General features: G+C 37.8%; 1 protein-coding gene across 1 annotated transcript in view; it reads left to right on the top strand.

The window, feature by feature from the left end:
* Window positions 1-5,838, top strand: part of LOC148366395 (steroidogenic factor 1-like) — a 31,738-nt gene extending 25,900 nt beyond the window's left edge. The window contains exon 7 of the mRNA XM_088335219.1: window positions 4,854-5,838. Within this exon, the coding sequence (XP_088191345.1) occupies window positions 4,854-5,107 (254 nt within the window). The 3' untranslated portion in view covers window positions 5,108-5,838. The remainder of the gene's footprint in view (window positions 1-4,853) is intronic.
* The last annotated feature ends 7,926 nt before the right edge of the window (window positions 5,839-13,764 follow it).

The following is a 13,764-nucleotide window of genomic DNA, read 5'->3' as shown; positions in this document are numbered from 1 at the left end:
TCTCCGATTATCTAACCGCACAATTGTTGGTTTGATTGGTTGCAGTAGTTCATACGTCTCCTGAAATATGTTTTCCTTTTTTTAATTTGTGTTTTTTTTACCGTAGGCAGCGCCACCAAATAACATTTTAAGCAACAATCTTCACGCCATACATAAAGCTCTATCGGAAAGCCTTTAAATTGTAACGTTTCTATTGTCTGAAATATTGCCACATCTGTTGACAAGGCGCAGTACATGAGGTTTTCACAACTGTCCATTTACCTGGAACAGATTCACTTAATTAAAAACCCGTTTTGTAGAAAAGCGATTGTTAACAAAGACAACCTCTTCCATTGTGCACTAATGGCATTCTAAAAAGCGAGTAATGGCTCTATCATGGGATGGAAGGGTCCACATTCATGTAGCGGCTTGCGCAGATGGAAAGAGCATAGATGGCGTGCCCGGATTCCCACAAGTGTTTGCTGTTTTGCGCTAGCAAGACGGTAACAAAGAGCGATTGAATGGGGAGAGCACTTGTCATAGGCAGAAAATATTTGCTCTTTACTGGCTGCCGGCTTCTTTGCGCACACTCTCCTCCTCCTCATCCTTAGAGTCAGGTTTGTCAGGGGTAATTTAATTGCCCCCAAGCAGTTTGAAAGGATGATTCATAACATTGATTCAAAACATTTAATTACTGCGTGAATGGGTTCTAGAAGATGGGCTCAGCTGATGCTGAATGGAGGGCTTCACTATTCTCTGTCCTGATCTCCCTCCCCCGCTCACATGCACGCACACAAACACTATCAACAGATATTTTTTTTTGCATGCAGTTGAAGAAAAAATAATTATAGAACGCTACACTCTGCGTCAGGTCACGAGACAGCTGATCGAAACTGGATGTCGTATGTGTTTTTATCTATACATAAGAAAGTCCTTCCATCCATCTATACATCAATCTGTTATCTTGTGTACATGAATGTACTGTAATTTTCAGACTACAAGGCACACAAGAAATTCTAAAGTGCGCCTTAAAATCCAATGTGTCTTGTAGACCTGAAAACATGGTGAATAAAACTGTAAATGCATAATTACAATGAAATGCTACTATATACAGCAACCATTTATGAATAGAGTGATACTGTCACAAGCCGGAAACGGAGACAGAACCCAATAGCGTTTGTTTTACTCAGTTTGATTGAGAAAGAGAGAAGTGCTTGTTTCCACAATCCGTCGGTCAGCGGGAAAACAGGTCGATGGCCGGGACGGAGGAGCAAGGGCAGTAATGAGTCCAGAAAAGAGGTCGGCAACAGGTCTCAGGCAGGAAACAGGGCGAAACGGGTCGATGACCGGGACGGAGGAGCAAGGCAGAAACGGGTCCAGAAACAGGTCTGCAACAGGTATCAGGCAGGAGAAAACAGGGGAGGAGAATGTCGGATAATACAGAGCTTGCCTAGCTGAAAGCATAGGTTCGCAGACAGTCCGACAGCTTCCTTTTGGAAGACGGGGGTTTAAAAAGAGTCAGGGAACCAATCAGCGATCAGGGCTGTTGGCGCCAACGGGGCAGTCGCAGGTTCCCCGAATCAGCAATCATGACAGATACCTCATTTATCGAGGGGTTTAGGTAACAGAATGAACACGTGCTTTGCGAAAACCGTTAAGTAGAAACCTTTATTTTTTACGATTAAATACTAGAATGCAATTAAATCAAAACAAAAAAACCTTTTTACAGGTCCACACATGCAAACATGTGTTTGTTGATGTCAAATAGCTACAATCTTGAGGACTGATTAGCCAATAAGAATGCAGAACACAATGCATAATCCAAATTTGTGAAATAAAGGATATTTCTCACCATGGCCACCACCTCTTTGAACTGCCCTCTGGTAGGGGCTCAGGGTCCCTAAGCCAAGGATAAAAGGGCGGCTTTGCTGCCTCAGGAAGCGGACAAGTTGTTGTGGTTGACGAAATAATGAATGCGGGTGTTTACCTGAAAATCCTGAAGGAGAACGTCCGGCCATTAGTTGGTGCCCTCAAGCACTCTTGGATCATGCAGCAGGACAACGATCCAAAACACACAAGCAGGTCCACCTGTCAATGGCCTCAAACACCCAAAATAAAGGTTCTGGAGTGGCCAGGTCAAAGTCTGCATTTAAATACAGTGGAACCTCGGTTCTCGACCAAAATCCGTTCCAGAACCCTGTTCGAAAAGCGATTTGTTCGAACACTGAAATCATTTTTCCCATTAAAAATAATGTAAATCGTTTTAATCCGTTCCAACACCCTGAATGTTTACCTTTGTTTACCTTTAAGAAGCAAATAACATAAACATAAATGTAACCCAGGCTAATCGCGTTATCGTAATCTTCCGTACGAAAGATTACGTTAAAATGAACGTGTAAAAATAATAAAAAGGATAAAGAAAATAATTATGAATAGGATTTTTTACCTTTGTGGTGGTCAGCAGAAGGCGCAGGTGGACGGTGGAGACGGATGCAGGAGGAAGGAAAATTATTGTTTGGAAGGAGAGTCCCCTTCCATAAAAACTTCGGGAGCTCTTCTGTCTGAGGGGTGCTCACACGTTCAAATCTCTTTGCTACAGATGACTCGGCTACAGGATGTTCTTTTCTCTTAAAATATCTATCCAATGACACTTGCTTCTGCCTTCTATTTAGCACTTTTCGGAAGTGGTTCATGACAGTGTCATTAAAGTCATTGATGACTCTGGTGGCTGCAGCTTCATCGGGGTGGTGGAGTTCGACGAAATTCTTTAACTCGGCCCATTTGCTACACATTTGTTTGATCTCGGTCCCTAGTGTATTGGAGGTGCAATTGCACCTGAGAAAATTAAAAGGAGTAAAAAAAATGTGATGTGAAACATCCACCCGTAGACGGTACCACATAGCTGTCGTACCAGCGTTCGAACTCCGATTTTTGTTCGAACTACGAATTAAAAATTTCTCAAATTTTTTGTTCGGACTCCGATTTGTTCAAACTGTGAGTCGTTCGAAAACCGAGGTTCCACTGTACAATTAAAATGCTGTGGTGTGACCTTAGATAGGAAGTTTATGCTAGAACATACTCCGATATGAAAAATTTGAAACCATTTTGCACAACAGAATTGTAAAAGACTCATTATCGATTATTGTAAACATTTGATTTCTGTTTTTGCTGTCAGGGTAGCCCAACTTGCGATTAGGTTCAGGAGGCAATTACTTTTTCATAGGACCAAATAGGTTTTGATTTTTTGGTGCCTTAATAAATCTATCTATCTACCCTGGTCATATCCCTCGAGAGGGGTGACCGACAGCAAGAAAACACATACAAAAATAAAGAAAATAAAGAAAATAAAAAAATAAAAAGGGAAAAAGTAGCCCAAAAAAACCACACACAAAAACTTTTGGACCATTGTCAACCCAAATGCCCAAACACCCAAACAAAGTTAAACACCTCGGCATCCAAGTTGGTCATGTTTTCGTCCCTCCAGATGAAACAGGACACAAGAAAGCGACCATGTCACTTGGGTCAGGGTGATACAACACACTCTTCTGTTCAACAGCAGGGCCTGACAGCTTTCACTGGTTTACCCCTGCCGTATCATACTGGTGCCCTGCCCATGCCTTAGAACGCATCCAAACATCCCACTATCCTTTTACAACACCTCTCCACTCATTCCTATCACTTTAATAAATTGAATCGATATTTTAAAATTGCATTTTTATTTCCTTAGGTGGTCCCTGTGTGATATCATATTGTTTTGATTACCGTATTTTCCGCACTATAAGGCGCACCGGGTTATAGGGCGCACCCCCAAAAAATAGCTTTTGGTCCTATATTTTCCATACATAAGGTGCACCGGATTATAAGGCGCTATAATGGGAACGTCGACAAATCAGTCAGATAGTTCAGTCAAACTTATTACCCCCTTAACATTCCCAAAGCTTGCAAAGAAGCAAATACGTGTCTCAGACATGTACGAAAACAGTGTCTGTACGATGTCACCAATCACTCAAACGCATCGTTCCAAATATCATTCGGAAGGTTAAAGTCTTGGGATTCAAGAAATGCTAAACATTTCTTAGTTTCCATTTTATTTTTTGCTGGCAACTGTGTGGACAGCAAAGTAAGAATTTTATTGTGCAGGGAAATAGGGTTCTTTACCGCGCATATGACAATAAACCCTTTGAATTGAAACATCAAGATCGTTCTAAAACAAGATACCGGGAAAATACAAAGCCGCATAGCTCACCTAAGTTCTCTTGCAGCCATCACGTTCAATAATGATACGTAACCATGGTCCTCTTACAACCGTGAGTGTAGTAAATCCAGGAGAGTAAAATATTTACAAATACAGAATAGTAAAAAATATTTTCTCTATGCCGTAGTGCAACCCAACGTGTGATTCACGTTCATCTTTTTCTGCCAATTGCAGGCTTTGATTCGCCCCTTTAGCCTATGCGAGCCTGTAAATGATGAAAAGGATCAGCCTCCTTTACCCCCGAATAACTTTAGCCAATAGTGACTGATTCACATGATGATTGACACGTTGGTTAGGAAATAAAACGCTGGTGTATATATATCCCAACATACACCGCGGACGACTTCGCCTTCGGGGGAAAATCTAGTCGGCGGCTGCTTGCCTTAGTTGCAAGACTTTGCGACTTAATATTGATCCATATATAAGGCGCACTGTATTATAAGGCGCACGGTCAGCTTTTGAAAAAAATAAAGGCTTTTAGGTGCACCTCATAGTGCGGAAAATACGGTATCTGAAAGCTTTGTGAGTGATAAATATGCAAAAAAGGGGGCAATGTATCTATAAAAACCTACCCTGTAAGGACTCCCCTTTTAACCTTACTTCATGTTTCCGTCTGCAGATGTGAAGCTATTGGAGAACCAGGCCTTTGTGGAGAGCGTCCAGGAGCAAGTAAACGGAGCCCTGCTGGAGTACACCCTGAGCACCTACCCTCAATTCCAGGAGAAGTTCAGCCAGTTGGTGATGCGTTTGCCGGAGTTACGTTCCCTCAGCACGCAGGCTGAGGACTATTTGTGCTACATGCATTTGAGCGGCGCCGTGCCCTGCAACAACCTGCTGATCGAGATGCTCCACGCCAAGCGAGCGTGCGTGTGAGGAAGAAGGACGACGGGTCGCTCTAAAGACGACGTGCCGGATCCCAAAAAGCCGGCGGCGAAAGTGGACTACTTGCCAGCTCGTCTTTGTGAGCATTTCTCTAGCCGGAGAGGTTCTTGTGAGTTTCGATCCAGCCCTGTGTTCTGCATTGTTTTTGCGCACCTGACCTACCGTATTTAGTCGTGTATAACATGCACTTTTTGTAACCAAAGCAGAACTCCGACATTTTCTGGCAAAAGATTACCGAATTTGAACAATGATTGACCAGTCGAATAATTTTATTGACCATATTTGCACAACATTTGATGCAACGGCATACAAACCCAGATCACAACAGTGAAAGCATCAGTCCTTTTCCACCAGACACGTGTTATAGATGACATAAGAAAAGGCTTGGACTTTTATCCCGTCATCACGCAAATGTTTACGGTACCATGTTGTCAGGGTTGGGTAGGGTTACTTTAACTGGATTACTTTCAATTACTTTTGGATTACTCCAATACCAAATATGCTAATAAAAGACAAAAGAAACTAAATATGAATAAAATTACTAAATTTTGTGCAGGCTTGGGGAGTAACCGAATACATGGAACGGCAAAAATGATGTTGGCAAGCTGTTTGGATTTATTTTCATTTTGTTTCTGTCGCATTTTATGTTCGTTTTTCCGGAGATCAAAGAGATCAAAGCCAGGAGAGAAAGCTTACCACGTGTTGTGAGTCATAATTGTTTTCATATTTAGGTTCTTTTGTCTTTTATTAGCATATTTGGTATTGGAGTAATCCAAAAGTAATTGAAAGTAATCCAGTTAAAAGTAACCCTACCCAACCCTGCATGTTGTTGAATACACGGAGCCATTATTAAAATCATTTATTGACAGCGTAAACTCTGAACACAATACCTACATCAAATGTACAATGTATTTATTTAATGCCTTTCAATGTACAATTAAGCAAAAATATATGCAATGTGGTTAAGTAAAAATAGTGTCGCGATGAGATAAAATCTACTGCCATTTCCTATGTCATCACCCTTTGTGTTTCAGTAGTAAAGATGCGGCGTCCTCTTCGCCGGGATCCCGGTTCGAATCTCTTTGCGATAGTTCTCGACATGTTTGTGACACGATTTTATCCAGATTTTTTATCCAAAATTAGGAGTGCACGTTATACACAAGTGAATATGGTAATTGTTTGTATATTTATGTGACCTCTTTAAGTTGGATCAGAACAAATTTGAAAGAAACTTAGCGGCTAGTCCGCTCTCGACGTATAAAAGTTTGCCGTGTTGGGGGTGCGACACATAGTCAGCCAAGAGCAGGGGTGGGCAAACTATGGCCTGCGGGCTAAACGTAGCATGTCAGGCTTTTTTATTCCGACCCGCCGAGTGAAAATCATAAAAATATCAAGGGAATATATATATATATATATATATATATATATATATATATATATATATATATATATATATATATATATATATATATATATATATATATATATATATAAAATAGTAAATAAGGTACCAGCTTTGTGCCTAGTGTGCCGGTGTGTGTCTACTCCAAAAAATCCACTACAGAAAACTACTTGAAAAATACTAAAAAAAAACTAACTATCAAATTTAGTGCTTAAAAACAGACCCACTTTTTTATTTAATTATTTAAATATTTGATTCTGGAAAAAAATACTGCAGAAATTTTACAAAAGTACTACGACAGTAATACGGTAATACAAAAATACCACTAGAGAAATACTACAACATTATCACAAAACTAACGGTTCAATATAGTACTTTAAAACAAAGACATAGTATATTATTTTGATTTAATTCTGAAAAGAAAGAAAAACACTACACCAATTAAAAAAACTACAACAGTAATATAAAAATGCAAAAATGCCCCTATAGAAATACTACAAAATAACTAAATACCAAATTAAGTGCTTCATAACAGCAACCAAATATATTGTTTTGCTTTAATTCTGAAAATAAAAAAGAAACACTAAGACAAATATACAACTAAAGTAATACTATAATGCAAAAATCCTACTACAGAAATTCTATGAAAACAAAATATAGAGTTTAAAAACCGGGGCATAGTATATGGTTTTGCTATAATTCTAAAAAGACCAACTACAGAAATTCTACAAGAATACTGCTACAGTAATGCTACAAAACTACTACAGCAAAAATACTAGCACAGAAGCACTACAGATATATTTCAGAAACGCTCGTACAGAAATTCTAAAAAAATACAAATGCAGTAACACTACAAAATACTACACGAATGCTACAAATATACCACAAAAAACTCTACTAAAGAAATCCTTCAAACATAAAGCTTCAGGTGTACTACAAGCTACTTCAAAAATATTACAAAATCTTATTTTGTAAATATAATAAGATACTACTGCAGATATACTACAAACATGCTACTACAGTAACACAGTTGTACCTCTACTTATACATTTAATTGGTTCCAGCAGTAACATTGTATAATGAAACTTTTGTAAATCGAAACACGTTATCTAATTGAAATGAATTGAAACGGGATTAATCCGTTCCAAGTGCAACGTTAAATCAACTGCAACTGCCCTGAAGGTATGCTAATGTTCAGTAAAGGGTCACACATATACACAAATAAATAAACCTGAATTAATATAATAGAATATAACTTCATAAATGTAAATGAGAAAAACTGGATGTGTCCCCAGGCCCGTGACGCCAAAAGTTTGCCCACCCCTGGCCTAGGACCATTTTTTTGGATGATGGACTGGTGATTAATTGCACTTTTTATGACAGATTTTTTAGGCTCTTTCTAAGAAGCAGAATGTTGGCAAAATTTTCAGCTGTTTTTAGGTGATGATGAAATAAGTCAATATATTCTCTATAGAGCGTGCCGTCTCGTTTGGTCTCATGTTCCAGTCAGCATAGTTCCATTCCACTCCATTTAGTTATTAATATATCGATACGACAAAATTGACCCGTAAAGATCAATTACAAATAAAAACTCAAAAAAATGAGATGCTATCTTCCAATCATTTTTTTAAAGATAGTGAATTGTGACTCCTTTATCACGCCACACGCCTTTGGTAGTAGCCTATGGAGAACCGATCGTGCTATAAGTAGAAATACATGTATAAATAATTTGATACTTACAAATTGTATTTTGCTGTACTTTGTCGTTGTATATCGTCATCATTGTATTTTGTCGTTGCTGGGTTTTGTAGTATTTTGTCGGTGTAGTATTTGATTGTATTTTCGTGTCATTTGCATTTTGTCATCATTGTAATTTTTGTCGTTGTCGTATTTAATCTTAGTATTTTGTCACAGCAAAAATGTTACATAAATGCTCAACTGCAAAGTCGTCCTTGGTTGCTTGAGGAAACCAATAGGTGAAAAGGATAGCCAGTTTGATTCGCTCACTCATTTCAAACAACATTTTGCCATGATATAATATGATGAAATTCAATGATTACAAAAAACAACGACGACAAAATAAAATAATGACAAAATACAGCGAGACATTTCTACAATGACGAAATACAAAAGCAAAATACAACAATGACAAAATACAATGATGGCAAAATGCCCCAAATACAAAATCCAATGACGAAAATTTTTTAGTAAGACAAAAAACGCAAATTACCACATCGGAAGAAATTAACAGCGAAAAAATACAGCAATGACAAAAAGCAACATCGACAAAATGCTACGATGACAAAATAGACTGACGACACGATACAACAACGACAAAATCAACAACATCAAAATGTTACATCCGATAAAATAGGGCAAATAACATCAACGAAAGAATTCGACACCGACAGAATACAATGATGACAAAATACAACAAGGACACGTTGCGACAATGAGAAAACACAAGGGCAAAATACAATGACGACACAATTCAACGACAAAATACAATGACACCATACAACAACGAGAAAATACAATGACGACAAAACGTAATTACGACAAAATTCGGCAAATTACAACAACGTAAGAGTTTAACAGCGAGAAAATACGCTGACAAAATACAACAACACAATACAACAACGACAAAACACAAAGGACAAAATGCCCCAACTCCAAAATACAACGACAAAAAAATGTTACTACGACAAAATATGGCCAATTACAACAACGGAACAATTTAACAGCGACAAAATACAACAATGACAAAAAATAATAACGACAAAATTCTACAATGACAAAACACAACGACAAAATAGAATGACGACGCTATACAACGACGACAAAATAAAACAACGACAAAATATTACGTCCAAAGAAATACGGCAAATTACAACAACAAAATAAATCAAAACACCAAAAGAATACAACAATGATAAAATACAACAATTACACATTGGTACAATGAAAAAACACAAGGACAAAATACCATGACTACAAAATACAATGACGAAAAATGCGAAAAAAAAAATACGGCAAATTGCAACAACGGAAACATTTAACAGCGAGAAAACACAACAATGATAAAAACAAACAACGACCAAATGCTACAATGACGAAATACAAGGACAAAATAGAATGGCGACAAAATACAATGACAAAAAAACGCGACAATACAAAATACAATGACAAAAAATTGTTAGTAAGACAAACTACGGCCAATTACAACAATGGAAGAATTTAACATCGACAAAATACAACAATGACAAAAAACAATAATGGCAAAATGCCACAATGACAAAATACAACGACAAAATACAATGGCGAAAAATGCGACAAAACAAAATACTACGAAACATTTTTACTACGACAAAATACGGCAAATTGCAACAACGGAAACATTTAACAGCGAGAAAACACAACAATGATAAAAAGAAACAACGACCAAATGCTACAATGACGAAATACAACGACAAAATAGAATGGCGACAAAATACAATGACAAAAAACGCGACAATACAAAATACATCGACAAGAAATTGTTAGTACGACAAAATACGGCCAATTACAACAGCGGAAGAATTAAACAGCTACACAATACAACAATGACAAAAAACAATAATGGAAAAATGCTACAATGACAAAATACAACGACAAAATAGAATGACGACGCAATACAACGACGACAAAATGCAACAAAGACAAAATATAATGACGGAAATGCGACAATACAAAATACAATGACAAAAAATTGTTAGTATGACAAAATACGTCCAATTACAACAACGGAAGAATTAAACAGCTACACAATACAACAATGACAAAAAACGATATTGGCAAAATGCTACAATGACAAAATACAACGACAAAATAGAATGACGACGCAATACAACGACGACAAAATGCAACAAAGACAAAATATAATGACGGAAATGCGACAATACAAAATACAATGACAAAAAATTGTTACTACGACAAAATACAGCAAATTGCAACGGAAACACTTAACAGCGAGAAAATACAACAATGACAAAAATCAACGTCAAAATGCTACGACAACAAAATAAAACGAATGAAATACAACAACTAAATAAAACGCCGTAAGACTATTTATTTCTATTCATGCAAAGATCAGTCCTCCAAATGGCCACACTTACCAGGATAGTGACAAGAAAACATCAAAAGCGAGCAAATTGACGTTAACTCTTTTCTGTGTCAGCTATCATCTTCTCAAGGCTGTTTCCTTTCGAAAGGAAAACAATTAGAAAATCAATATTTCGTTATTAGCTTTCGTTTTTCGTTCGAAATTGCTCGGAACTGTCTTACAAACCGTTTGCTCGATTTCATCACAAATGCAGAATTCGTCCATTCTCTCAGCTTTTCTGTGATCACGTAATTCGTATTTACACGGAACCCGACTATCGTACGGATGGAAAATGTTCCCTTTTTAAAAATGGTGCTGAAAACAGTAGCTCCCATGTTACTTGTTTTGTCTGTTGCAGACTATGAGCCGTCTTGCTGCTTACATACTTTTTGGCATCTTTGTAAGTATTTACATTCAACAACCGAACACGTAAAAACGAGTGTCCGGTGTTACCGTTTACTTACCAAATTCATTTGTTCTGAAATCAACTTTCTAAAATGGAAAATTTGAGAAGTACAAAAGTCAATTCCATTGAAGTTGGGAAAAAGTTTAAAATGTCAGTAAAATTAGAATAGAATGACTTGCAAACCTTTTCTAACCCATATTTAAATGAATACACCACAAAGACAAGATTATCCATGTTCAAACTCATAAACTTTATTTCCATAAGCAAATAATGATAAACTTAGAATTTTATAATTGCAACAAGTGCCAAAGTAGTTGGGAAAGGGGCTTCTTCACCATTGTGTTACATCACCTTTCCTTTTAATAACACTCAATAAACGTTTAGGAAGTGAGGAGACTAGTTGTTGAATCGTTGATAGTGGAATCCTTTCCCATTCTTGCTTTATGTACAGCTTCAGCTGTTCAACAGTCCGGGGTCTCCTTTGTCTTATTCTGCGCTTTATAATGCGCCACACATTTTCAATGGGAGACAGGTCAGGACTGCAGGCAGGCCAGTCAAGCACCCGCACCCTCTTACTACGAAGCCACGCTGTCGTGAGACGTGCAGTGTGTGGCTTGGCATTATCCTGCTGGAAGAAGCAAGGGCGCCCATGGTAAAGATTCTGTTTGGATGGCAACATACTTTGTTCCAAAACCTGAATGTACTTTTCTGCATTAATGGTGCCTTCACAGATGTGCAGGTTACCCATTCCTTGGCCACTCATGCACCCCCATACCATCACAGATGCTGGCTTTTGCACTTTGCGTGCATAACAGTCTGGGTGGTTCTGTTCTTCTTTGGACCGGAGGACACGACGTCCACAATTTCCAAACACAATTTGGAAAACTGACTCATCAGACCACAGAACACTTTTCCACTTTGTATCAGTCCATTTTAGATGGGCTCGGGCCCAGAGAACCCTGCGGCGTTTCTGGATGTTGTTGATGAATGGCTTACGCTTTGCAACATAAAGTTTTAACCCACACTTACGGATATAGCGTCGAACTGTATTGACTGACAGTGGTTTTCCAAAGTGTTCCTGAGCCCATGTGGTGATGTCCTTTACACATTGATGTCGGTTCTTAATGCAGTACCGCTTGAGGGCTCGGAGGTCACGGGCATTCAATAATGGTTTACGGCCATGCCGTTTACGCACAGTGATTTCTCCAGATTCCCTGAACCTTTTCACAATATTATGGACTGTAGATGATGATATCCCTAAATTCCTTGCAATTGTACTTTGAGGAATGTTGTTTTTAAACTGTTCAACAATTTGCCCACGCAGTTGTTCACAAAGAGGTGAACCTCGCCCCATCCTTGCATGTGAATGACTTAGCTTGTTCGGGTCTCCCTTTTTTATACCCAGTAACAACTCTCACCTGTTGCTAATTCATCTGTTCACCTGCAAATAGTTGGTTGATTTCCATTCATCCACTTTCTGAGTAGTTATTGACACCTGTCCCAACTATTTTGGCACGTGTTGCTGTCATCAAATTACAGAGTTGATGATTTTCTCCCAAAACAATAAAGTTTATGAGTGAAGACAATAAATATGTTGTCTTTGCTGTGCATTCATTTAAATATGGGTTGAAAAGAATTTGCAATTTACTTGGATCAATTTTTATTTGCAATTAACACACTTTCCCAACTTCATTGGAATTGAGTTTTGTATAAGTACATTATACCTTATGAAAGGTTTACTGGCTCCAAGGTATGGAAGCTCAAAAGTACCAAAATTATTTTAGACAACATTTTAAAAAAAAGTGAGAAAAGAGGAAATCGTGCAAATTGTCATTCGTAAAATATGGTGTCATAAGAAACATGGACTCAAAATCTTTTAAAGGGACAGTGTGTATAATTTGACCCCAAGATGTCTTTGTATTGTGTAGTGCAACCGAAAAAAAGCACAAAAAAGTACAATACAAATAAATACAAACTACAGAGAGTCAAAGTGCCCAAAAAGCACTATTGACTTCTAATTTTTGTATCATATCTGCTCCCTCTAGGTGACGCTCATGTTATGGAAAATAAATGCATATTTCTCAACCTACTCGAGTATTTTCAAAACTCCGCCTTTATATGATATTATCTTATTTTATATGATATTTCATGTATATTAATATTATATTATATTATATTATTATGTTCTCCCCGTGCTTGCGTGGGTTTCCTCCGGGCACTCCGGTTTCCTCCCACATTCCAAAAACATGCATTTCAGGTGAATTGGCCTGTCCAAATTGTCCCTAGGTGTGACTGAGCGAGTGGGTTGTCTGTCCCCGTGTGCCCTGCGATTGGCTGGCAACCAGTTCAGGGTGTCCCCTGCCCACTGCCCGATGAATGCTGGGATGGGCTCCAGCACCCCCGCGACCCTACTGAGGATAAGCGGTGTAGCTAATGAGATGAGATATTATATTATATTATATTATATTGCATCATATATAATACACACTGTCCGTTTAAACCTTTAATTCAAAATATTCTCATTAAACATTTTTTTGAATATAATTATAACAACCAAACTTCACACAACCATGTATTTTGATTTAATTTTCCTGGTTTATTTAAAAGAAAAAATATTATTTTTAAATATCTGCATTTATATCAAACACCCTTTTTCACAATGGCTTTTTTATTCCACAAATCTGTTTTGCAGAAGAATT

The sequence above is a fragment of the Urocampus carinirostris genome, chromosome 5 (genome assembly GCF_059441175.1).
Source record: "Urocampus carinirostris isolate Australia breed hairy pipefish chromosome 5, RoL_Ucar_1.0, whole genome shotgun sequence".
Classification (NCBI taxonomy): domain Eukaryota; kingdom Metazoa; phylum Chordata; class Actinopteri; order Syngnathiformes; family Syngnathidae; genus Urocampus; species Urocampus carinirostris.
Note: the sequence above shows the minus strand (reverse complement) of the source record. Positions and strands in the feature narration are given on the sequence as shown.